Here is a 26,928-nt window from a genome sequence, read left to right as displayed (position 1 = left end):
ACATACATACATACATACATACATACACACATACATACACATACATACATACATACATACACATACATACATACATACATACATACATACATACATATATATATACATACACATACATACATACACACATACATATACACACATACATACATACATACATACATACACACATACATATACACACATACACACACACATACATATATACATACATACATACATACACACACACATATATATATATATATACACACATATATATGTGTGTGTGTGTGTGTATGTAAATGTTAGCTGACTTTTTACATACAAACCTTTTTGAACATCAAAAGAAAGACTATCTCTTTCAGCTCTTAATGCAATCTAATCTAACATGTTGACCTTCATGGATATCCAGTAGAAAAGGAGGGCTGGTTTTACTTTGACAGACTAACAGGTCAGTTAATCAAAATGTGTTCATTTAGGAAAAAAAAAAAAACGCAGCCAAATGTGAGAAACTGCGGGTGGTGCTCGGTGGGATGGTTTAGTGATAAACTCCGTCCAAAGTCCTCCAGTCTGCTGCTTCTGCCTCCACCACAGACATCATGACCGACTATGAGGCTGCCACAGCCTTCCTCGGGGAGTGGGGTCGCTTCCAGAGGGAGGTGTTCGTCCTGCTCTGTCTGACCGTCGTCCCGAATGGTTTCACCGGCATGTCCATCGTCTTCATCGCCGACACACCTCAGCACCAGTGCCTAATCCCTGCACACCTGAACCTGACCGCATTGTGGAGGAACAGCAGCATCCCTCAGGTGATGGAGAGCCACAGTGGGATGCTTGTGCGCAGCCAGTGCTCCAGGTACAGGCTGGAGGAGGTGAAGGTGTTCTCGGACAGAGGCTTGCTGCCAGGGGTGGATGTCGACCTCTCCAATGTGTCCACTGAGAGCTGTGTGGATGGATGGGAGTACGACCAGAGCCAGTACATCTCCACCATCATATCTGAGGTTGGTGTAGGAGGCTGCAGCTTCAGTGAATTAATATTGCTTGTGTTACCATTTAAAAAGGGTAACATGATGAACTGGGTCACTAAAACACACATTACAATTATTAACAATGTATAGGCCACTTATATAAACCTGTCAAATAGCTGTCAATGATTATTAAAGGGATTTTCAATAACTTATCTTGATTATTCTTGACTACAAAAAATGTAAATAGATTTAAAAATATTTTCAAGATCTGCACAAGAATGTATCATCCACCAAAACATTATACAAGAAGGATGGATCACATTTTTCTTAGTGTTTCTAATAATGTCCTGGCAGTGGCCCTATAAGATAAGATAAGATAAGATAAGATAAGATAAGATAAGATAAGATAAGATAATCCTTTATTAGTCCCGCAGCAAATTTGCAGGCTTACAACAGCATAGAGTAAAGTGCACACAAGAGACATAGTAGAAGAACGACAAGCTAAAAAATAAAAAATAAAAAATAAAAAATAAGTATTATAAATAAGCAATAAAAAAAACAGTAGAAAAAACAACAATAACTGAAATATTATATTTACAGACAGAGAAAAAAAACAACAACTATTTTAACTATTTTTAACTTTTTTAACTACTACAAGCATCCCGCTGATTTTCAATAACTTATCTTGATTATTCTTGACTACAAAAAATGTAAATAGATTTAAAAATATTTTCAAGATCTGCACAAGAATGTATCATCCACCAAAACATTATACAAGAAGGATGGATCACATTTTTCTAAGTGTTTCTAATATTTTGTCCACCCTCTTTAGATCAGGCTTTATGTTTTGAATAGACATCCAGTGAAACAACACAAGAAAATTTGCCCTTATTAACATTTTTTTTAAAGTTACATAAATATTTGGTTAAAAATAACATAGTTTAGATACATTATGAGAACACTTATGAAAGTTAAAACAAATAAATAAATAAATATTCTCCCACAAAAAGCTTGAGTCAGATGTCTGGAAGGACTACTCTATATATGTTGTTATGTCTTTCATGCTTTAAGCTTGTAGAAAGTGTTTGAATTTTGAACTTTCATTAAATAGGCTATATGTTTGAATATGCTAATGAAGATACCAATCGATATCCAGGGAGAGAACACAAGAAAATAAGCTCTTAAAAATGAAATAATTGAGTCGAAATCATTTTCAACAAAAGTGGACATTTAAAATTCTGCATAAAATAGTATATTTATTTCTTTATATATATATATATATATATATATATATATATGTTTTGCACATGGAGCACAAAATGATGCACAATGATTCAACCAGATAGAAAACTGAAAGAGACAAAGGTTCCTCTGAGCAACACTTGAATATCATTGAGTAAACTCCAGAGAGACGTACTCAATATTCAGAGTTCAATAATGATCGAGGGTCACTGATGATTTTCTGGACTGGAAAACATTGCACAACATCTAAAATCCAACAGTATTCTCCCCGTCATGCAACACTGTGTGGACATCAACTTAATGGAAGTTTGAATCATTTAATTCTTCTTATTTTAAAAACTATTTCAACTGTAAATAAAATGTTTGGTGACTGAATTATACTGTTTTTATCTCTTTTAAAATAGTAATTATTAAAGGCGGTGGATGTTTTTCTTGCGAAGAAATTGCAACTTCAATATTTGATTTTGTTTGTGTGTTTGCAGTGGGACCTGGTGTGTGACAACAGCTGGAAGAGCCCGTTGACTTCTTCCCTCTTCTTCTGTGGTGTCCTCGCTGGCTCCTTCATATCAGGACAGCTCTCTGACAGGTTTGGGACAAAATATTAACTTTAGTTTGTAACTCAATGCTTCACACGAACACATCGTTGTGCATCGTTTTCTGCCAAATCACCAATCCATGTAGGTGAAAGGCTAATCCGTTCAAGTTGCCTCTATAACCTTTAACTCCATGTCCTCTTTGAGATCTCAACATAGCAGCAAGTGTTCTCTACTGTTAGTCAATGGATCTATTAATAATTAAAATGTACTTTTCATAGTTTCCAGTAAAAGTCGGAGTAAAACTGCAAGAAAAATGCACCTTTAAGCCCATAAAGAATGTGCCTCAAAGGACAAAATGTAGAATTTACAGGGATCTACTAGCAGAAATTCAATTTAATATTCATAACTATGTTTTCATTCATGTATAAACACCTAAAATAAGAATATTTTGGTTTCGGTTACCTTAGAATGAGCCCCTTCATATCTACACTGGCTCTAGAGAGAGGCCACCATAGTTCGCCGACACATTAAATAGTGTTATTGTGGTAAGGATGGCGTCTTGAGTGAGTCGAACAGCATCACCACGATTACGTACTCGGCGGCTCACGTTAAATGCTACCAAATCCTATATACCGTGCCATAAATGTAGAAAGAGTTGCAATATGTGATGTAAAAAAAACAGGTGGCAACCTCCGGGTTCTAAAAAGTGGAGCCAACGCAGAAGTGTCTTAAACCTGCATGGTCTCTACTGTCCATCAGGGGGCGACTCCTCTGGTTGTATAGAAGTCTATGAGAAAATGACTCTACTTCTCTCTTGATTTATTCCCTCAGTAAACATTGTAAACATGAGTTTATGGTCTCAATCTCTAGTTTCAAGTCTTCTTCAATACAGCATGATGTTCATTTAGTAAATGATGCTCCATTTAGAGTCAAACAGACCATAAAGCAGGGTATGATTTAGGGTGGGCTTATTGGGATTGACAGGTAATAAATCAAGTGAGAACTAGGGTCTTTTCACATAGACTTCTATACAATCAGACTTCTTTTGCAACAAGAAGAGTCGCCCCCTGCTGGTCAGTAGAGATGATGCAAGTTTTAAAACACTTTCGCATCATCAATCCGCAGTACCGGATGTTTACCGCCTGATTTCCAACAACTCCTGGAGTGTTGCTCCAAAAGTCCAAAAATAGAATCCGTCAAGATGGCATCACTGGATTTATGGTGACGAAACTGATGAGTTATATTCATTTAAAAAAGTGGATTTCATAGAAAACCGACTATTTAAATAAGCTGATTCACTTCATTCAAATTAAGAGTTTTGTTCATGGATTTGTAACTTTTTTAGGGGTGTTAAATGCAAGTAAAAGAAAGAAAAAAACAACATTTTGGAACCACTGCACTAGAAGTTAAGTTGGTTGCCCTTTCCAAATAACCAGCATGCTTACTTGGTCAATAATTGTTACCCTCTTTGTCTCTTTCAGGTACGGGAGAAAAATCGTGTTGTTTGTCACCATGGGGGTGCAGGCGGTGTTCACATTGTGTCAGGTCTTCTCTCCGTCCTGGACCATATTCTGCGTCTTTCACTTTATTGTTGGGTTGGGACATATCTCCAATTATGTGGCTGCGTTCGTGCTCGGTAAGGCTACTTTAGTTCGCCTCTGCTCAATCGATTCTCAGACGATTTGCAATTGGTGTCATGACGATGCAAAAAAAACGTGTCATTCATTATTCCTTGTGTTCATCAGGGACGGAGATATTGGGCCCAGGTGTTCGGACGATTTTCTCCACAGCCGGTGTGAATCTTTTCTTCGGAGCCGGCTACATTCTGCTGCCGCTGTTTGCTTACTTCATCAGAGACTGGAGGATGCTCCTCCTCGCCCTCACGCTGCCAGGCTTCCTCTATGTGCCTCTCTGGTGGTAGGTAGGTGTGTTTGCTTGTGTGTTTGTGTGTGTGTGTGTGTGTGTGTGTGTGTGTGTGTGTGTGTGTGTGTGTGTGTGTGTGTGTGTGTGTGTGTGTGTGTGTGTGTGTGAGGACTTTGTTATTATCTATTTATTTCTAGTTCATGTGACTTAATTCAGGGATTTTCTTCTGCAGTGCTGACAGGTGATTAGAGTACCTGGTAGATTCAGGCAGGTCAATCAGTCAATCGGCATCATTCCTTCAACAATAACTATCTGGACGGATTGTTCTGCACCTTTTTTAGAATTAATAGACTAAATCTGAATCTATATGATAAGTGATTGTTGAAACAAGTGATTACATTTGTGATTTTCAAAGTGGGCTCTGGTTAATCATTTGTTATGGATTATAAAATGGTCTATCTACAGATGGGGACCTTTTGCACCAATGAAACATAATAATAGAGCATTTTTTTGTATGTTTTCCACGTAATCATGAATGAGGAAGTATAAAGACCGCTGAAACACTCACAAGGCTTTCAGCCAGGAGACAGATGTTCGTTCCCCGTGTGAAACGAAGAGGCAACGTTGATTTATTTGTCACGTAACTTGCGTACTATATTTTAGTTATTTAAACCCAAACCACGATCTTTTCCTGAATTTAACTAAGTTGTTTCTTGTGAAGACGGAATTTATTTTGAAAAGACAGCACGCATATAAGAGCTGAAATTGACACGTGTTGCTGTCTTTCGTAGAAAAATGCAGTTTTTGGTAATATATCATACGTACCGTTGTATGAGGATACGTTGTTAACTCACATTGTAAACCAAAAAGCCAAAGATTAAAATGATCACGCTTCTCAAATGTGAATATCTGCAGATTTTCTTTCATAGTAAAATGAATATTTTTTGGGGATTTTGATTTTCAGTCAGACAAAACACTTGAAGATGGATGGACCATTGGAAATTTGTGATCGACATTTTCCACTACGTTTTGAAGACTAAACAAATAAAATATATGGCAGAATAATCAATAATTAACCAATTATATATATATAGTTACATTTTTATCATATGAATAAATAAATATATAATGATGTGGTCTAATAACCACAATAGCATCAGCTCATACCAACTTTATAAAGAGTTAACAGCTATTGCTAGGTATGTTTTACTTATATCGAGGCACTCGATTGGGCATTATAAGGACTGAAAACCAGGTAAAATGAAAACCTCAATCGTACCTTTACTGTACGGTATGTTTTCCTCTGTTCCATCGGTGTCTCTCTCTGTCCTGTAATGAGGCAGGTACATCCCAGAGTCTCCTCGCTGGCTGCTCTCTCAGGGAAGAGTGGAGGAGGCTGAGGCCATACTGAGAAATGCTGCTAAGAGGAACAAAATCGAGTCTCCGCCGGTCATCTTCGGTCCTTTGCAGGTGAGATCTCACTGTAAAAAAAATGGCTCATGTAAGATAAAGCTGCATAAATACCAAGGTCATGGAGTTATTCGCATTTTACACAAAAAACAATCATGATATGTCACTCTTTATACATATATTTAGCAAGACAAATTAGCATCTCTCTGTTATATCGAGGAACTTTCATTCTGGTTTGGTTTTGGCGGTACCTGTGGACTAAAGTGGTAGTGTTTCTGAGCACAAGACTCCCTTTAGAAAACCTCTCATTTTACTGCAGCAGGGTCTGACAGTTTGCCCCTCTCGGTCCTGGTTCTGGTTCAGTCGTGACTCCCTTTCCTCTAGTGGGCCAAGCAATACGTCTTGGGTCTCCAGCAGTGTAGTGTCGGTGTGGCTCCCAGCGTGGACCAGAGGAGCAGAGAGGAGAAGCTCTGCTCCTGGAGGATGAGGAGGAGGAGTAGACGCTGCTGCTGCCGGGAGCCGAGCGCTCCTCCTTCCTCCGGAGACAGTGTTTCTGTGAATGAAAGCCCAAAGCTCTTCTTTCTTGTAATGGCAGTTATAGCAGTGTATAATATAGTATTAAAATGTAGGAACTAGACGATCCAAGAAAATTGCAAGGCACATTAATATCTTACAATTACAATATGATAATTCTGCTTATGGTAGGAGCACTAATAAACAAGTGATACAAAATGTGAACGGAATGAAGACTGGAATGAAGAAAAATGCATGTTTTTAATTACAGCCTGGACGACACTGGATTTCTGAGGCTGATACTGGTAATGATATCAGAGAGTTAAAAAATTATGATAATGATACATCATCTGATCAACAAAAACAATCTCCATATGCATCTCTTTGATTGGTTCTTTAAATAATGGTGACCAGATCCCAAGTGGGACATTTAACAGTGGAAAAATAAACCAGCTTTACTCTCCATCTTCTCCTAATTACTACAAGAATGTTTTTGCCCCCCTCAGCTTTCCATTACACAGTGAACTTTTGCCTCCATTAAGCCTGACGTCTTGGTACTACATTTGTGAACACTTGCACACATGCATGTGTTCCCTCACCGAGCGTCCACGCATTCGCCAAGCGTCTGTCTAATGAAATTATTTCTAGACTGATGGCTCTGCTCGCTAAGTGTTTGTTGTTCCTCCGGCTCTGCTGCTCCACAGAAAGAACTTCAATGCGCGGGGAGCAAGGTCCACAACATCTGTGACCTGCTCCGTTCCAGAAACATCCGCTGGATCTCTCTCACGCTGTGGTTGGTCTGGTGAGTCCCTGCTGTCCCACCTGACCTCCACATTCAGCACAGTGACCCCCCAGCACACAGACGTAGAGATATAAAACACAAGCAGTCTCTGTTCATGCATCACCTCGACCACATGTCAGTCCATTTCACTAACAACAAATAATGACCTGTCAGGTGCTGTGAAGCCTGCGACTCAGATCAAAACCAGGTTTTATAACTGCACAGTATGCACCTGCTTTCTTCCTGTGCTTACTCCCTCACCAAATGTGATGCATTATCTTTGATTTAGTAAGAGTTTCATTTAGTCTTGCAGAAAATCAAAAGTTGAAGGACTTCATACAGTAAAACATCAAATCAAGGATGCAGAAGTATAAGGTTTTTCTGATCATTACATCTCAATGGTTTTGTTCAATGTCATTAATACAGAACATGCTGTTACATGTCTGAAACCTACAACAACATTTGTTTTGGCCTGTTGGAGTTAGGAAATAACAGGTTGAAAAAACAACAACATATCACCTTTTAAGCTAATACGTGCAGCAGCATGGCTCGTAGCTTTTAGATTTAGAGGTGTATTTCTGGGCAACTGTTGAATGACTCCTTTTTGCTTTGTTTTGGTCTCCTCAGGGAATATATGGCTCTTTAGCTTCTTATTGCTTCACTTTGTCCATCTGTGCTGAGCAGTTGGCATAAATAAGGTTTTTAGTGCTTTTTACGGGAAAACAGCTGCCCTTAACAGCAGGGAGTGAAGGTTACGATACCGTAACCCTAGTTCTATAAGCACATATAAGCACCTCTACTCGACTCTGTGGGTAATTTTTAGACAAGAAACACTATGATAACAACCTTCTATCCCCACAGGAACACTGTGGCCATCGCTTACTTTGCTCTTTCCCTGAACACGGCAAACCTTCACGGGAACGCATACTTCAACTCTTTCCTGTCGGCCGTGGTCGAGATGCCAGCCTACATTCTGTCGTGGGTGATGTTTCGCTGGTTTTCCAGACGACTGAGTCTTTCCTCAACGCTCTTCATGGGTGGATTGTTTCTACTCTTCATAAAGCTCATACCATCAAGTATGACACTTAAAATGGGCAATGTTCTAACACTAGATTAAAGTGTCCATTCTCTCGTTTGTTCATTTATACACAGCACAGTGTCATTGCAGTTCGTTAAATAGTCACGAAATGCAATCTATTGGTCACGTGTACAGGGACACAAATTGTCTGGATTTCTTTTTCGTTTCGCTCAGACAAAAATAATGCCAATGGAAAGTCAATTAGGAGTCTTATTCGTGGTGGACACAAATAAATTAAATGCATCGCTGTGCCAAAGTAACAGTCAGAGTGAATTACTTCGAAAAATACAACTATTGGATGTTGGGAGGGGGAGTGAATGGGTCCCAAAAAAGGACTTGCAACCAGAAGTTTTATGCCTCAATCAATCTGTTGGTGTCAGTTTTAAAAACTGTATGTGTTGCATAAACATAACTGTATGCAGTTTTATTGCCTAAACCTTGCTGTTGGTTTTGTTGCCTAAACCTAATTGTTCGTAGTTATTTTAAGACCAACCATGACGTGTTCGACACCACTTTGTGCTTTTATAGAAAGAGGTTTTGTTGCCTAAATCAAACTGTTGGTTTTGTTGCCTAAACCTAACTTTACGTAGTTATATTAAGGCCAGCAGTGATGTTTTCCCTTAATCTAAGTAACTGGTTTTGTTGCCTCAACCTTACTTTTGTTGATTTTACGTAATGTAGTCCAGACAAAGAATTGTTGTTGCGAGGGACACAAAACAAAATTCACGTCCCTGTACACAAAACAAATAGATGTAATTTCATGACTATTTTACAAACTGCCGTGAGACTGTTCCTTATATCGAATGATCAGATGCTAAATTCTCAACAGGCAAATATACCCTTTATCTTTAACTCACATTCAACCTCTGACAATGTAATGCTTTCTCCCTTCTAGACCTGGTTTATCTCGGCATAACGCTTGAGATGTTGGGGAAATTTGCCGTGACTGTGGCGTTTTCGATTGTGTACGCGTACACAGCAGAACTCTACCCAACCGTGGTTAGGAACACGGCGGTGGGCGCCTGCTCCATGGCCTCCAGAATAGGCAGCATCATTGCTCCGTACTTCATTTACTTAAGTAAGAATGCTCTCATGTTCATGTACCGTTTGGTTGACAAGGGCTTCTTTTTCTGAATTGACGGCGCTTTAATTTTGCATGGAAGTGAGTGAAATTATTTGGATGAACTGTGAGGAAAAAGCTGTTTCTTTCCCAACTGACAGAAACAAGAAGACTAACAAGAAGCTGGTGCCTCGACAGAAACAAAACAACAAGAACAAAAGTCACCAGAACAAAAACATAATGGACCGGTCTGCTGAAAAAGCTTTCAGTTCAAATGTAGAAGTTTCTTTTAAGATTTAGCGGATCGGATTTAAACTACTGATGCAGCCACATCGAAGTGCTTTCCACCTTTTGTCTTTTTGTTGTTGTTTTTCACCGACCTCCCTCTTTAATGTGTTGCCACAGGAAGCTATTCCATTTCACTGCCTTACATCCTGATGGGAAGCATTACAGCTCTGTCAGGGTTGCTGAGTCTCCTGCTACCCGAGAGCTATGGAATGCCTCTGCCCGACGCCATCGATCACATGCAACACTTCCCCGGGTAAGACAGCCGACCGCCCACATGAGACCAGCGTTATTACAGAGTCAGATCGGTCGTTTGTTCTCAGTTTCCTGCAGTTCTCAATTAAAAGTTTAATTTCCTACTATCATTAAGAGTTATCTTATTTATTATAGTTTAGTTTTAAATGTAGACAAGACAATTTTTTTTTAAGCTCATCAAAAATACATTTTTTTCAATTAATAGAAAAACTTAACCTTTATGTCAATTTGGACAAAATATTTGTACTTGGCAGACAGATATAATAATATTATAAAATAAAATACTTTCTTTTTCCTTTTTTTTATGTCTTTCCCCGAATCTGGTTAATTTGTTGCAGAAGAGACAGATTCAATATGATTAACTGTATTTTCACATGCAAGCACACAATCATTTCACCCTTTGACTTTTTTACAGTCCAGCTCAACCATAAAAAGATGAAAAGTTGCTCAATAAGTCACACAAAGTGTAACCAGTTAAAGGCAAAGAACACACTATAACAAACACAACCAAACATAGATGAATAGGGTGACATTTGGTCTCTGCAGCAAAAAACTTTTTATCCACTTTGGTTTTAGTCAGGAATAAGATGAGACACTAAAGGCAAAACTATCATTTTTCATTAACTGATCAATTGTGAGATTTTTGGCTATTTTGCTTCCATCAGATGTCTTCTTTCAGACTAGTCGAAAGAAAACATCCAAAATAAACATTCAGGTGTTTTTCTTTTGGTTTACCACTTTGTCTATTTGCGTCTGTAGATTTCTACTAAATTCATCAAAAGTTAGCATTAGATAATGCCTCATTTGCATATTAAAACATAACATTTAAGAAATTTTGTTATACAAAAAATGATTGTCTTAATCTCAGTAATCAACTGGTGAAGTTTCATGTTGATATCTATTTGTTAATTGTTTTACCATATTCACCTGTCCTGTCTTCAAATGTCTGTAATTTAACAAAACATTTCTTTAAAGGCCGTTTTCTCTAAATAAGTTTTTTCTCAGACTCTGATCCATAAATCTCCACTTCAGTAGCTCTTACATACACCAAACTTTACAGTTTCATTCCTCTCTATATTCTAAAGGTTTTCACAGAGGGGTTTGTTCATATATCAATCATAGACTGATTTATACAACATTATATTACTAATAACATGGAGAAAATTGATTATTTTATGGCCTTTGACAGTATTTTCTGATTTATGGATTGATACGAAGAGATACTCACAAGTTCTCTCAATAAAAACCTTTGACTCTCATTTGTCAACAAAGTATAATATTAAGTTAGTTTAATAATAATAATAATAATAATAATACTTTAATTTTATATAGCGCTTTTCTAGATACCCAAAGACTCTTTACATCTAAAGTCTAATGTCTTACTCTATTCACCTGTAGTTTTTCTTCTTAAACAAATTGTCAGTTACCATCTTTCTGGTAGTCGGATCTCGTTTCCAGTCTTTGTGCTGAGCTAAGATACATTTTAACTCATCTAACTTTCTTTAAACTGTTCCTTCGAAAAGATATCATAGTAATAAATATAATGCTATGGTATCAATCCTCAGTCTTTTTTTTATTAAAAATACAGTGATTAAACAAATCTACATGGCACAAGTACAATTATTTAACACAACATGTAAAGTATATTGCAATGCATGTACAGCATATTGCACTCAACAGATCCTTTGAAGTATTACTTTTTATTGAATTTGAACTTGGAGTCTCAGTCATTTACTGACTAACTGTCGTGTAACGTGTAATATCTCTGTAATATCTCTATCTCTGTCATTTAAGTGTAAAAGTCACAGATCAGCCAGCAACGCTGACTCAGGACAATCTGAGCAAGACTGTGTGAGGTTTGAAGCAATAATTCATTCATTTGATAAATATTCCTCTTCAATAGATATTTAAAAGTTAAAAAGTCAGGGAATCAGATCCATTTCTTTAAAAATAGTTCACTTCCTCTTAGTTTTTTTGGAGGCTGGTTCAGCTGTTCAGTTGTTTTATGTCTGTTAATCATTCCTGTAACTGGTCTTTTTTTCTCTAGATGTTGTCGGAAGACACCGTATACGCTCACACACAGCGAAGAAAAGGAAAACGCTGCTGACAGGAAGTCTAAGGATGGTTTGAACAAGGAGCCACACCGATACCCGGCTTTTGGCGAATAACTGGAGAAACATCACATCTCTGTCCATGTTTCTGTTAAATGGACACAACTTGAAAGGATTAATCTGTCGCTGGATTTTTTGTTTTGGATAGTGAGGACAGTAGGAAAGATACTTGTGTAGTTAAAAGTAAAATATTTATGGACTAATTTAAGTAATGTTTAGACAATCAGAGTCGACTTTCGAAAAGCACTGGTTTCAGAATTAAGAGAAAAATACATTTTAATAAAATCTGCAATGTTTGAATATCTTTTCACTTCTGAATATCTTTATTGATGCTAACATTGTCACATCGTCCAAGTCTTGATGATAATGATGATGATGATGGAATCATTTTGGTGGTCATAATGAAAGAATATTTACATTTTTTTGTAACCGTTTTTGTTTTATATATTTTCTTGTCTGAACAACCAGTTGTAGTTTAAGTACAATAATTTGGTAGTTCATTTATTTAGTTATATATTTATTTACCAGGGAAATTGCACATTAATCAACATTTCAGTTTCCAACTCAATGCAAATGTGCCAAAGTTAGCTAGAGAGCTAGTTTTCTTCTGTAGTCTATATTAGTGTATTGACATAGGAAGAGTTTGAGTATACGTTTGTATTCGTTAAGGAACCCACCTTTCTCTCTTATGCATCTCTTCGATAGTTTGAGGTAGAGGTCGTCCAAAACTTTCCGGCAGGAAGGGAGCAGCAATGGCAGACACAACAGCCAGAGTCCCCATTACAATATAAGGCAGGTACTTAAAGTATCCACCTGTACAAACAAGAAGGGGACATTTGGATGAGGGAAGTCCTGGTTATTGTGCACTGTCAACATTTACGAGTGAATGAATCAGTGTGTCTCACATCCAAATTAAAAATAGGTGAAATCAGATGCTTATCTGTTTGAAGTTCGCATTGATTTTGACGGTCCCTGTGGACAAAAGTGGTAGTGTTTCCAAGCACCAGAGTCCCTTTAGAAAACCTCTCATATTACTTCAACAGGGTCAAACAGTCTGCCCTGCTCAGACCTGGTTCTGGTTCTCCAGTGCCTCCCTTTCCTCCAGTGTGTCCCGCAATACGGCTTGGGTCTCCACCAGCGTGGTGTTTGTGTTGGTTTCCAAGGGGGATCGGCAGGGCAGAGATGAGAAGCTCTGCTCCTGGCTGAAAAAAGAGTCACTGCTGCCAGGAGCAGAGCTCTGAACGGATGAGTTTCTGGTAAACTGCATCGTATCATTTTTGCATTTTGCACAGAATCCGACCCGGTGGCTGTGACAGTTCAATAAAGTTAAAAGTTCCTCACAGTAACTTCAAATGATAATTCAGGTTAAACAAATTATGTAGTTACTGAGTAATTACGATAGGAGACCAGTTTACTCACTTAGTTGTAACAAAAAAGGTGCAAGGGAACTGCCCACTCTGGCAACAGTAGCGCATGTCCCCATCGCTGTGTTCCTGAGCACCGCTGGGTAAAGCTCTGCCGTGTAGGCATACATCAGGGCTGAACCGGCGGTAACGACAAATTTACCCAGCATCTCCAGAGCAACAGACAGCTCTGATGAACCTGAAAGGTAAGAAATGGTTTGTTTCAGAAAGTCCATGAATGACCCACTCGGCAGCAGATTAAATGCATTTAACGACATTTTTAACCCCTGCCATTAATTCATGCAGCCATTATCTCAGCTCACAGCTCTTGGGAGGATCCACTGCATTTGTGAAAAAATCTCTGGTTAAGTCTACAATTTTGGCTTCTACTAGCATAAGACAGCCGAGTGAACTGTCGGCTTTGGAGTTGGGTTAGGTTTTGAGATGAAAGATGAATGCATGGGAAACAAAACAAAAAGATACCTCTTGTTCTGCTGCATCAATTTTGCAATACTGAAACTGTGTACTGTTTTAAGGGCTAAAAAAGATTTGCTTGGAAATATAACAGTACTGGGATGCACCCAGTTATGACTTACTTTCAGGCACCAGTTGAATGAAGAACAGCGACAGTCCTCCAAGGAGCAAAATACAAACGACAGACAGCCGTCGTTGGATGTATTGCAGCGCCAGCCAGGTGGAAATGTATGCTGGTACCTCTACAGCTGCTGAGAGGAAGCAGCTGATGTAGGGGTTAGCATGAAGTCCGGATGTGTTCAGGGACAGGCCATTATATCCGGTACTCAGAGTGAACCTGGGAAGACATGGATAAAGGCAACAGAGAGGTTTCAATGGAAATATTTACAGAAACATTATTTGACAGGTACCATTCAGTAGCTCCACCAGCAGACTGAGACCATTAGATTTAGGACTTTGAATAAAAATAACAAACAAGAAGAGAGAAATAAAACTAAAGACGGACAAAACCGAGTAATATCAGTGCTGTCAATGAGCAAATGTTAATAACGCCAAGAATCAAATTGTGTTGACGTGTTTCATGATCGAAATGCTCAGACTGGACACCTACCACACCAGGCACAGAATGAGTGTCGTGTTTCGGATGTTTTTTGTCCTCAGCAGGTTGAAGACATTGTGATGTCCTTTTGGATGTGTCTTTGTCTCATCAGCCTGCAAGATACAAAACTGTCACACCAGCAGTTTGGTGTGTCATTCCACCACTTTGGTCTAGAATGAAATGTCTCAACAACTGCTAGAAGAATTGTTATGAAAAATTGTCTGAACTGCCATGGTGGCGAAGAAAACCGGCTTTCTTCCAAACCTAGAATGAGAAGTCAAACAACAAAATAAGAGAAAATGAAAATATTTGTAAAAAATATTTACAGTATAGGTTGCTTAAGATTCTATAAGTTTAAAATTGTCTTTCTTTTTTTTATCAACAATTTTTTTCGTTAAGCAAAAGTTATGTAAAAAGGTTTTAAGCAAAGGGTGTGTATATATTTTCATTATTATGAGATGGTGTTTTCAGTGCCTGTCTGAGAGCTGTCCTGAGAAGAAGGATCCAAACAGAAATCCCAGGTAGTAACTTGTTATGGTGAATGGCTGCTTCCACTGCTCTCGGCACACCAGGTCAAACTGGAGTATCCATGCATGGACAAAGAAAAATAACCTGGATCCATTTTGATATTAAAAAAATCAACCAAACATTTTCTTCCTGAGCAAAACAAAGTTAAATATGTAGATTTTATGATGTGTTCCATTCAGCTTTAATGATTTATTATAGCTCAGTTACTGAACTGTAGTGTAATATTCAGTCACACTCACCTCAGTGACTATAGTGGACTGGTAGGTGTCCACACATCCCTCCTGCTCCAGGTCAGTGAGGTTGACGTCCCTCCCAGGAATGAATCCCCGAGCCTGAACCTGCTGCATCTGCTGAGCTGCTGTTTCCCATTCACCACCTCACAGTCACAACCACACAAACCTCATTACTGTCATTAGTTGCATTTCACATAAAAACGTGAACTTAAGCCAGACTGCTTCAAGGTCCTCGACCTTGTTACATCTAACCGCCCCACCACGTGCTCCCTTGACCCGATCCCCTCCCCTCTTCTTCAGTCTATTGCCACTGAACTCCTTCCTTTCCTCACCCACCTCATCAACACATCTCTCGTCTCGGGATGCTTTCCCTCGGCTTTCAAGACTGCCAGAGTCACCCCCTTCTGGAAAAACCATCACTTGACCCCTCTGATGTCAAGAACTTCAGACCGGTTTCTCTTCTACCCTTTCTATCCAAACAACTGTCTTCCTACCTCCACCAGAACAACCTCTTGGACCCCCACCAGTCCGGGTTCAGTCCCTCGACGGCCCTCCTTGCGGTGGATGGCAAACTCTCTCTCCTCTGTCCTGATTCTCCTGGACCTGGCTCTGAACCACCAGATCCTCCTCTCCCTCGAGGGGATTTGCATCCCTGTTTGCATCCTACCTGACAGGCCGATCCTACCAGGTGACATGGAGGGGGCCGTGTCGGAACCACGCATGCTGACTACGGGGGTTCCACAAGGTTCAGTTCTGGGCCCCCTTCTCTTCTCGCTCTACACAACATCTCTGGGTTCTGTTATTCGCTCGCATGACTTCTCTTACCATTGTTATGCCGATGACACCCAGCTGGTCTTGTCATTTCCTCCCGGTGACACCCAAGTGGAGGCACGCATTGCTGCGTGCTTGGCTGACATCTCGAAGTGGATGGCGACACACCACCTGAAGCTCAACCTGGACAAAACCGAGCTACTGTTCCTCCCGGGGAAGGGTTGCCCGCACCGAGACCTGTCCATCACCATTGATGATGCCGTGGTGACGCCAACTCGGACTGTGAGGAATCTGGGTGTGACCCTGGACGACCAACTGTCGTTCTCAGCAAACATTGCATCCGTCACACGCTCCTGCAGATTCCTCCTCTACAACATCAGGAGGATTCGCCCCTTCCTCACTGAGGAGACGGCGGAGGTGCTCATCCAGGCTCTGGTCATCTCCCGCCTGGACTACTGCAACTCACTACTTGCCGGAGCCCCGGCGTCGGCCATCAGACCTCTGGAGCTTGTCCAGAAAGCTGCAGCACGTCTGGTGTTCAATCGCCCCAAGTTCTCCCACACAACTTCCCTTCTCCGTTCTCTACACTGGCTCCCTGTAAGAGCTCACATCCAGTTTAAGACTCTGGTGCTAGCTTACAGGGCAGTGAAAGGAACAGCTCCTTCCTATCTCCAGGCCATGGTCAAGCCCTACACCCCCGCCCGACCACTTCGCTCTGCTGCCTCGGGGCGATTGGTTGCCCCGTCGCTCAGAGGTCCCTGCGGCCGATCCACCCGGTCTCAGCTTTTTTCTGTCCTGGCCCCTCAGTGGTGGAATGAACTCCCCACTGACGTCAGGACAGCAGAGTCGCTGCCCATCTTTCGGCGCAGGCTGAAAACTCACCTCTTCATGAAGTACTACCCTGAGCCTTCCTCGTAGCACTTATTGCATTCGCATTAGTTTGTTGCACTTATTGTATTCGCATCAGTTCGTTGCACTTATTGTATTGGTATTAGTTTGTAGCACTTATTGTATTCGTATTAGTTTGTTGCAATTATTGTTTTCATAGTAATTTGCTTCTGCACTATACTTTTGCTCTGGTTTATGCTTTAAGATGCTTGTTTAAAAAGGAGATGCACTTATGACTTCTGGTGACTAGTAGTTCTCTTGAATACCTATGTTGAATACACTTCCTGTAAGTCGCTTTGGATAAAAGCGTCTGCTAAATGACTGTAATGTAATGTAAGCACACGTGGACTGGATAGTTGGAGGACACGGCCCAACGAGGAAGAACTAAAAGGAAGAAGGCCCGGTAGCCGGTGAAACCGAGGACACTCTAAGTTGACTTTTATTTCTAACGTTATTCAGTTTAACAAACCATTATCTCCACTTGGATGCTTTTTGTTGTTTTGTATTTTTGTCTGGATAACAGAACTACCTAAGTTAAATGATAAAACGCCGCACTTGTGACGTCACGTTAGTAACAAAGAAAGATAATGGTTAACTGAAATGCAGAACTGAATCAATAAACATTAACTAAACTTAACACTACCAGTCCATGTTTTCTTTAACCGGCAATGTTATATCAACTGTGTCGTAAACATTAGCCTAAAAATATCACAGCAAATACAAAATGTATTTTTTGAGCAATATAGTATAAAATACTTTGCAGTAGGTCTTTTTTTTTTTACGGCATGGCTCGCTTTTGGAATTGTTAAATCAGTAACGTATAATGAGAAACCAATTATTCCAAGGAGCTGTGATTAGAAACACCTCGACCTCTATGGGGATGATGGCATTGCGCCAATCTTGGGTCAGGTTGACCTCAGGAACCAGGCAGTGGTGACTGGGAGTGTCGGTCACGAAGACAACAGAGAAAACACTCAATCCATTGGGCAAGATGCTGGCACAGAGCAGGAAGAAGACAACCTGCTCGAAATGTCCCCACTGACCCAGAAAAGCTACGCTTTGTTCATAATCCTTCATGGTCGCAGAATCCTAACCGTCCTTTGCACTGTGTTTATCGTTTTGACCACTTCTTTTTCTACTGCACCAGAAAAAAAAAGTGTGATATGCCCTCCCCTGACCTGCCGTGATAGCCACGCCCTGTAGGCAACGTGATAAAACATGCGAGAAAAATTGAAACATGAGATTTTGCCTGTTTCTCAAGTAATTCCTTGCACTTAGGACTGCTGGTATAGCTGCCAGGGATACAAACACTTGGCTATAAAGAGTAAACAAGTCACCCATATGCCTGCCGTAATAGAAACTTATATTTGTTCAGACAAATGCCAACAAAACAAAGCTGCAGTGTAACAGTTCTAAAAGCCAAATTGCTATTCTGTTCTTTTATTGTCCTTGTCGGGTTAAACATTACAGAGACAATAAAACTTTTTTTTTTTTTTAATGCAAAAGTTAATTAACAACACACAAGTGGTCGTGTGAGTAAGGATTGTAGCCATTGAGTCAGTTTGTTATTCCCTCAGGCCGAGACAGAACTGTAACAGGTTGTTGGTGTTCCTGAATTTGATTTAACTTTTTTTATTTTTTGTGTATAATAGGGTCTCGTATTACATTGCTCAAGAACAACCATAACCAATTATTAAAAAAATGAACAGTGATTTAGACTATGTATGACTCATAATAAGTTCTAGTTTTCCACTTTTGAAATAAATTAAATAGAGACTCTCCAGCAACATTACTTCGAACAAAAACCACACTTAAAACTGCAGTAACTCATAATGTAGAACTGTTACGTTTTTGAATGATTATGAAAACATTTGCTGTGGATTTATTTCTATTTTTAACCAATATATTTGGCTGGGCGGTTCACTATTAATTTATGAATGAGATTTATTTATAATGTCACCCAAAAACCTTTATTGAGATGTAAAATTCACCTGACACCATGAATATTTTGTATTCATCTTGGTCATTTAAGATACGATAACATTTGTGTATGTGCAGATGTCGAAATGAGACAAAAACAAAGCGAGACAAAAACAAAGCGAGACAAAAAAAGAAAACACTTCAAAATGACCACATTTATTACACCACAATTTCATTATTCTATTCCATTTTTACACACTTATGTCTAAAAAAAAAAAAAGAGAACAATAATGTTTTCAAATGTATTAAAAAAGTAAATACATTTTACTCAACTTAAAACCCCCCAATAAATACCAAAATATTAAGAAAGGTAAACAAATAGTAGGTCAATGATATTCAATATCAAAACATCACCTACATCAGTAAAGTGCTAGATAATCACAGTGGACTTTCCAGGAGGACCACAGGTATTGGGGTTTCTTTTCCAGTGATGCACGGACACTTTATCCTGTTATAGGGACAAAAATAAAGACATAAAACATTACTGATTGTAAAGTTCTGTAGATAGCACAACAATAAGAGAAAAAAGTATAAATATTCCTTTGCTGATACCCACTTCATTATCATCATCACAACTAGCTGATATTTCACTTAGAACATGTTTTATAAAGTTTTCGTGGGGAGACATTCTGTGTGATAACAATGCCAACCACTTTAATATAGTAAATGCCTGAAGATAATCCTTAAAGCTGAAAAATAGGACTTTTTTGCCACTTGGGGGCAGCAGAACAAGTTGTAAACAGCCAGTGGTGGAGGACGTATTAAGATCCTTTACTTTTGTGAAACTACCTACACCACACTGTAAAAAAAGTGTGTTAAACCATCTATTAAAACTTAGTATATACTGCTCCATAACAAAACGTAGCAGCCTACCTTTCTCTCTTATGCATCTGTTGTATAGTTTCAGGTAGAGGTCGTCCAAAGCTCTCTGGTAGAAAGAAAGCAGCAAAGGCAGCTGCAAAAGCCAGAGTGCCCAGTATAATATGAGGAAGATGTACTTGGTAGATATCTAAAAAAAGTTAAAAAGAAGGGGAGGTTTAGATGGGAGAAAAGTCTGGGTGTGAATTTGAGTCTTCCAAACTTGGTGAAATAAGATTTAACGGCCCAGACTTCAGTTGGGTAAATCAGTGCAGCTGCTTAATAGAGGAAATGTCAAATTAATGGTTATAATCATCATCTGAACCTAGTTTACTCACGCAGAGTTATCAAAAACGGTGCGATGCAGTTTCCCAGTCTGCCAACAGTGGAGCATACCCCAACCGCTGTGTTCCTGAGCAATGTTGGGTAAAGCTCTGCAATGTAGCCAAACATCATGCCGAAAGTAATGGTAACAACATATTTACCCAACATCTCCAGTGCAATAGACAGATTTGATAGACCTAAAAGATAAAGAAATAGTTTTTTTTAAACACAATATCTGTCAATTCAACCACTATTGATGTAAAATATTATAAATATACAAGAATCCATTTCATATACATAGGAGACCTAAGACAATATAAAAACATTGTTTGCTTTGTTCTAACTCCGATAAGGGTATGCTGAAAACAAAAGCTTTTGAGCATATCCCCTCTAGCCTAAATAATGTTAAAAAACACATGTTTAAGAAACGCATAACTAATTCCTGACTGAGGCTGATTCAAAGCACATTTTAATTGGAGATGTATGATACATTGCTGTTGCTCACCGTGAAGAAATGATAAAGTCAGTTTGAATTTGTGATAAGTTACTCCCTTATTGTAGCAACTCTACAGCTTAATAGTGTTAAACACCAAGATGCTTAAAGAATAGCTTCATTTTTGTAAAGGTTCTTTAAGTTCTTTAGAATAAAATATAATACACATATATACAATATACAATTTGCATCAATCTTTGAGTATAGAGTCATTTTTTTTCTTGCTTACTTTGAGGCACCAGTTGAATGAGAAACAGGGCCACCGCTTCAATGAGAAACATACAGCATAAAGACAGCCGTCGTGGGAGGTAGCGCAGAGCCAGCCAGCTAGAAATGTATGCTGGTACCTCTACAGCTGCTGAGATGAAGCAGCTCATGTAGGGGTCAGCATGGAGTTGGGATGTGTTGAAAGACAAGCTGTAGTATCCGGTACACGAACCAAACCTGGGTCAAGACAAGATGCTAAATGTGCGTAATTTATAAAGAAACCTTAATAGAAGAGGGCCCAATACAGACCTTGGGGATGCCACTTTTGTACAAAGGGCAGTCAGAGAAGCAGTCCCCCAAAATCCCCCATTGGTTGTGGATACTAAAAACAATTATTTTAATGGGAAATGTGCAGCATTACCTCTGTATTTTCCTATTTTCTGCATTTGCGGCATATTCCTGTACGCTATCATGTAATTGTGTTTTGTCAATGTGTTGAACCTCTCAGACATTTGAGTTTCTGTTGATATGGCAGAAAAAATATGAACATGAGTTCAGCTGTTTACTCACGTCACCAGGCAGAGAAGGAGTGTTGTGCTTCTGATGCTGCTGGTCCTCAGCAGGCTGAAGACATTTTGTTTATCTTCAGAGGGTTTCTTATTATTAACCTGGAAGATAAAAAAACCATAAGTCTCACCCTCTGTTTGTTGTGCCTTTTCAGAGTAGCACAAAATCCTTTGTTTCATTGAGTGAGTAAGTGACCGATAAAATACACGCGAAGGAAAGAGCAGAAAGTTACTTGTTGAGACAACATGACCTGTTTTAACATTAATTTAAAACCAACACTAATATTTGTACTGCAAAATAAATCAATTTCACAGTTTCATACAATATACTACTGACAAATGCAATACTTTTTTATTTCACCTGTCTGTCCCGAATAGGGTCAGTTTTTAAACTTTTCAGATATTTGCACATGTACGCTGAAAAAATGTTCATCTTAAAATGCCACTAAAAATGTAAAAAAGAAGAAATGATCATCATTATTTTGTTTTTTAATTTACTAGATTCATTTGGCGACGTTAATAACGTCCAGTGTGTCGTGGGTGTTTTGTTTACACCAATAACAGAAGATGTTTCATAGAGTTTCAACAATAACTATCAGCAAGTCAATTTACACTGTAATCTTGAAAGATGACGGTTGGAGCATGAACTTTGTTCCACTTAGCAGCTTTTCTCACAATGGCCTCCACCTCATCCACTCTTCCCTGAGAGAGTAACCACCGAGGAGACTCTGGGATCATCCTAACCCAGAATTTAAGAGATAAACAGAAGGTTCAGGCTGGTTCAAAGATGGTGAATAAAGCTATAATACTTTTCTTGGGAAAAAGTTTACTCATTAATAAGGATCATTATGTTTTTAAAAAAATATATATATCATGGAGTGATATCCTTTGGTTAAAAAAAACCAGAAAAAAACTAACTTTATGGAAATTCATGTAATTAGTGCAACCTACCACCAGAAGGGGATATAGGCCAGGCAAGGCAGCGACAAGGCCAACAGGAGAGACTTCCAGTCCCTTAAAAGGTAGGCGAAGAGAGGCAGCATCATGTAGCCGATTGAAAAGCTTAAACATGAGCCCAAAGATGAGTAAAGGACTCGTATATTGCCAGTTAAAATCTCAGTGCCTGCAAACAGAGATAAATAAAATACAAAGACAGTTACATGTGGTGAACAAGTGAAATGCAAGCAGATATGTACACAATCTGTTAAATCTGTAAATCTATTGTGGAAGTATTTATATAGAATACAGTGTTCATATGTACCCAGCACTAAAGCAGCTACAAAGTTGGAAATTTGTCCCAAACCATTGATGAAAAGGAGGACAGTGAACATAATCCATGAAGTAGAGAAGACCTGAATAAACGTAAACACCATCTGGACCACCATGGTTGCAAAAAGAACAGGTTTTCTTCCAAATCTATGAGAGAAATAGAAAAATGTAAAAATTAGAAATCACTACAAAAGTATATGAAATGAATCATCTTTTTTTTTTTTGCAGATCTGATCGGTAGATGTGTTCAACACAAACATAATGAATGCACTTTATAGTTGTAGTTTAGTCTATGTTATACAGCACCCTAAGGCTAAATAAAGTACAAATACATATATAAAGTGCTGGAGGAAGTACTCAGATCCTTTTTTTACTCAAAAGTAGTAATACCACAATCAAAATATTCTTTGAATCCTTCCACCACTGTACATCCTACTGTTTAGTATTGACAAAAATGCAACAAAGCACCACTTTAAGTCTACATGTATACAGATATTTTTCAATCAGATTTCCTCTACGTTTTAAAATCAAAATTCTGTACAAACGATGTTGCTTCAAGAGCAGTATTAAGCCAAGGAAGACTCTGAGAAGGTAAGAAAATGGGCATGCACGAATTGGGACATCACACATCTACACCTTAGAGGGCGTTTACAAAATATATTTTCAATTGACCTTAAACTCAGTTTGCGTGTGGTGGAAAGGTTAAGAAATACTCTCAATGAGTAAAGTTCAGTCATTAGTAATTCAGTATTTAGTTCCTACTATACAGTCTAAAGGGTATTTAAAGAGGTAATTAAATGCATAAAAGCAATGCCTTATGTGCGTCACATGGTGTTCTCAGTACCTGTCTGAGAGCTGTCCTGAGAAGAAGGATCCAAGAAGAACCCCAACGAAGAAAACTGTGGAAATGAACGTCAGCTTCCACTGCTCACTGCATACCAGGTCAAACTAGAATATCCACACATGAACAATTAATCAATCAAATATATTGACCGGGGGGTAATCTATGTTAATGTTATGAGCTAATTTTCTTTTCTTTAGGTATCATTAAATTGAATTCAACAAGTCAATTTGCAATTGCATTCTTAATTCTTCATACGCAGGAAATAATTGTTCTTGAAATGTACAGGTGTAATCCGTCTTGTTCAGAATTTTGTATCATATGCAACATTAATGTTTGAGAATTTAAAAAAATAAAGCTACAAGTGTATGTTATAAAGCAATGCATAACCGTGCTTAGTTTCGTTAACCTAGCTTGTTTACACAAGAAACGTTTCTGAATGACTGAGTCTGTTCTGTGTACTTCCATCAACCATGTGATGAGTAAATGGGTGTGGTGCTGTGGAACGTCTTTTGACTCCTGAAAGTAGGACGACAATAAAACATGTTGAACTGACAACAGAGAGCGAGAGAACACTGAGGGTTTCATTCAAAAGCTTTTCCTCTCCACGCCCATGCAAATAAAAATCCCATGACAGAAACACGATCGAGTCTCTGTCCAGACCAGACGGCAACCTCCGGTTCAGTCAAGTGAAGCCCATGAGGAAGTGTCTTAAAACTTGCATTCTGTCTACTGACCAGCAGGGAAACTCCACTGGTTGCAAAAAGAAGTCTGATTGTATAGTATTGTATATTGTAAGTCTGAGAAAAGGACCCTTATTCCCTCAGTAATCATTGGAAACATGAGTTTATGGTCTTAATCACTAGTTTCAAGTCTCTCAATACAGCATGATGTTAATTTAGTTGATTATGGTCCATTTAGAGTCAAATAGACCACAAAGCAGGATATGATTTAGAGCTGGGCTACTGTGATTGACAGGTCGCTGTTGCTACTTTTTTTTTTTATCTTAATGCTTCATCAAGGGTTCATACTCTTGTCACATTGTAGGAAAATACATTATTATCACCTATTTTCTGTAACCAGTGTAGCACTAAAGCATGGTGGGATTAAGTAGGCTGGATAGAGAACTAGCCAGTTGCTAGGTATTAATTCACACAAAAGACTGTTGTGCCTGAACAGAGGATCCGCCAATCACACTACAGTTGTTCCAGCCAGTACTGGTTTCTGGCAGAATTAACGCAGTGCAAGTCTACAGCACCAACCTCTGACCAAACCTCTGATGTGGTACACATGCAGTGACGTAAACTGGCATTAAAACACCTAGAACAAAAACAGGAAACAAGACAACTGCACAAACATACTAGAGAGACTATAAAAAAGAATGATTGAACATACACACTCACTTCAGTGACTATGGTGGACTGGTAGGTGTCTTTGCTGTAGCTCCACCCATCCACACATCCCTCCTGCTCCAGGTCAGTGAGGTTGACGTCCCTCCCAGGAATGAATCCCCGAGCAGAGAAGTTTCTGACCAAATCCAGCCTGAACCTGCTGCATCTGCTGAGCTGCTGTTTCCCATCCACCACCTCACAGTCACAACGACACAAACTTCATTAGTGGCATTAGTAACATTTGTTTTTCGGTAAACTTATCCTTGTAATGCGTGTTCCAATACGGTGTGAGGAGATGTTTGGGCAAAGAATACAAAAACAATAGGAATTCTGAAAAAATTCAGAAGAAAACTCCAACTTCATTGCAAACCTTGTGATTTCATTGAAACTAGTTTATGAACATAAACAAGAACACTTCTTAACAATGTTGTGCGAACAGTGAGTACTATTATACAGGAATGTTCGAGCAAAAAATACTAAAACATTATGTATTCTGGCAAAACTGCAGTAATAACAGAACAACCTTTAACTTTATTGCAAACCTTGTGATTTAATTTGAACCGGTTTATGACCATGCTTTATACTAAACAAGAAAACTTCTTAACAATGCAAATCTACACTGAGTACTATTATACTAACAAAGTCACAATTAATTAAATTACTTTCTTCATTCAGTGAAATTATCCCGGTATAAGAGGGCACCTGGCCATACATGCATAAACTACTAGAATGTATGACTCTATATCTAAGTATATTATTGCATTTATTTTGCCATTATTAACATATATTTTTCAGTAAAGTTATACTTGTAATGCATGTTTAATTACAGTGTTTGGGAATGTAGGGGCAAAAAATACTAAAACATTATGTATTCTGGCAAAACTACAGTAATAACAGAACAGCCTTTAACTCAAACCTTGTGATTTCATTCAAACTAGTTTATGACCATGCTTTGTTTTAAACAAGAGCACGTCTTAACAATGCTGTGAAGCTTTGCAAATCTACAGCTAGTACTATTGTACTCAGACCTCAGACAGTCACATTCTTAATGCAGTGAACTCATCCCGGTATTGCTAATGATGGCACCTTGCCATACATGCATGACATATTATAATCTATGACTCTATAGCATTTTTTTGTTGCTGTGTGTTCATTTAATGAAACCTTGCCAGGTATGTTTCATAAAGCTGATCATGGCTCTTTGCTTAAGCAACTATCACTGCAAATACATTTACTTCATTTTGGCTCGATATTTCTTTTGCTTTAAAACTTCAGGGGCAAGTTGATGCAGAGCGCCATACTATCAAGATGACGATCATTTTAGCAATCCCCTATGGTCTCACCTGTATCGGTATGCTGGCTTTATGCCATTCTTCGGTTAGGTTGGAGTCAGGAATAATGCAGTGGTGACTTGGCAAGTCTGTCAGGAAAACAAGGGCGAAGGCACCAAATCCATTGGGCACGATGCTGGCACACAGCAGGAAGAAGATGAGCTTCTGGAAACGTCCCCACTGACCCAGGAAAGCGATGCTTTCAGCATAGTCCTTCATAGTCAGAGAATCCTCACCTTCTGATCACTACCATTCCATATGCTGAACGCTGTAACATGTTTTTACCTTGGGGCATAAACCGAGTAACAGTTTATTATGTATTCGCATTCCTCATCCAGTCACCGCCCTCGCTCCCTTTTGTAGACGCTATAAAGGCCATTTGGCTTCACCTCAAAATGAATTGTACGCAGGTGTGATTTTCACTTCTCCATTGTTGTTAAGTAATTTCCAAATAAAGAGCAGTTCTGAGCTCCTGCTGCCTCTCCTGCTTGAGTTAAGAAAAACTGCCAAACCAGATGACCCGGTGGTTTCTCCGCCCAACTGGTAGCACAAAAAACAACAAAAACAAATACCATGTAAAATGTACATGGTATTTGTTTTTGTCAAAGCAAATATCTTGTTGCAATCTGAAGAGAGGACATATGTGCCTCAGTCGTAGCATAAAGGAATGCGATTCTCAGAAAAGGATCATG

The 26,928-nt window shown here is 38.9% G+C and overlaps 3 protein-coding genes across 3 annotated transcripts; 1 reads left to right on the top strand and 2 right to left on the bottom strand.

Annotated features, from left to right (window-relative positions):
- The first annotated feature begins 529 nt into the window (after positions 1-529).
- slc22a21 (solute carrier family 22 member 21) lies at positions 530-12,377 on the top strand. Its single transcript, XM_054625216.1, has 10 exons — positions 530-980; positions 2,672-2,775; positions 4,207-4,361; positions 4,471-4,642; positions 5,932-6,058; positions 7,216-7,313; positions 8,154-8,368; positions 9,266-9,448; positions 9,836-9,971; positions 12,018-12,377. The coding sequence occupies exons 1-10, from the start codon at positions 582-584 to the stop codon at positions 12,136-12,138; spliced, it is 1,710 nt and encodes a 569-aa protein (XP_054481191.1). The 5' UTR covers positions 530-581; the 3' UTR covers positions 12,139-12,377.
- Positions 12,378-12,745: 368 nt separating this feature from the next.
- On the bottom strand, positions 12,746-18,053 carry LOC129113845 (organic cation/carnitine transporter 2-like). The gene is given in 9 exon segments (XM_054626321.1): positions 12,746-12,894; positions 13,501-13,683; positions 14,081-14,295; positions 14,569-14,669; positions 14,784-14,820; positions 15,031-15,134; positions 15,324-15,412; positions 15,415-15,460; positions 17,847-18,053. Coding segments are annotated over 9 exon segments (1,131 nt in total).
- Positions 18,054-19,334: 1,281 nt separating this feature from the next.
- LOC129113083 (solute carrier family 22 member 4-like) lies at positions 19,335-26,455 on the bottom strand. The gene is made up of 11 exons (XM_054625218.1): positions 26,249-26,455; positions 24,918-25,100; positions 23,518-23,621; positions 22,666-22,820; positions 22,356-22,527; positions 22,017-22,143; positions 21,409-21,506; positions 20,861-21,075; positions 20,153-20,335; positions 19,830-19,965; positions 19,335-19,404 (listed from the first exon to the last, which is right to left on the bottom strand). The coding sequence occupies exons 1-11, from the start codon at positions 26,453-26,455 to the stop codon at positions 19,335-19,337; spliced, it is 1,650 nt and encodes a 549-aa protein (XP_054481193.1).
- Between the last annotated feature and the right edge of the window lie 473 nt (positions 26,456-26,928).

Source organism: Anoplopoma fimbria, chromosome 24 (genome assembly GCF_027596085.1).
Source record: "Anoplopoma fimbria isolate UVic2021 breed Golden Eagle Sablefish chromosome 24, Afim_UVic_2022, whole genome shotgun sequence".
In the NCBI taxonomy this organism is placed as follows: Eukaryota; Metazoa; Chordata; class Actinopteri; order Perciformes; family Anoplopomatidae; genus Anoplopoma; species Anoplopoma fimbria.
Note: the sequence above shows the minus strand (reverse complement) of the source record. Positions and strands in the feature narration are given on the sequence as shown.

Bases quoted from the DNA above. Each gene is read 5' to 3' on its own strand.
- slc22a21 (XM_054625216.1), top strand. From the start codon at position 582: ATGACCGACTATGAGGCTGCCACAGCCTTCCTCGGGGAGTGGGGTCGC. The intron at 4,643-5,931 runs GTAGGTAGGTGT...GTAATGAGGCAG, and splicing joins CTCTATGTGCCTCTCTGGTG to GTACATCCCAGAGTCTCCTC. The intron at 7,314-8,153 runs GTGAGTCCCTGC...CTATCCCCACAG, and splicing joins CTCACGCTGTGGTTGGTCTG to GAACACTGTGGCCATCGCTT.
- LOC129113083 (XM_054625218.1), bottom strand. From the start codon at position 26,455: ATGAAGGACTATGCTGAAAGCATCGCTTTCCTGGGTCAGTGGGGACGT. The intron at 25,101-26,248 runs GTGAGACCATAG...TGTGACTGTGAG, and splicing joins AAGCCAGCATACCGATACAG to GTGGTGGATGGGAAACAGCA. The intron at 22,528-22,665 runs GTACATATGAAC...CTCTGTTTGCAG, and splicing joins TGTAGCTGCTTTAGTGCTGG to GCACTGAGATTTTAACTGGC.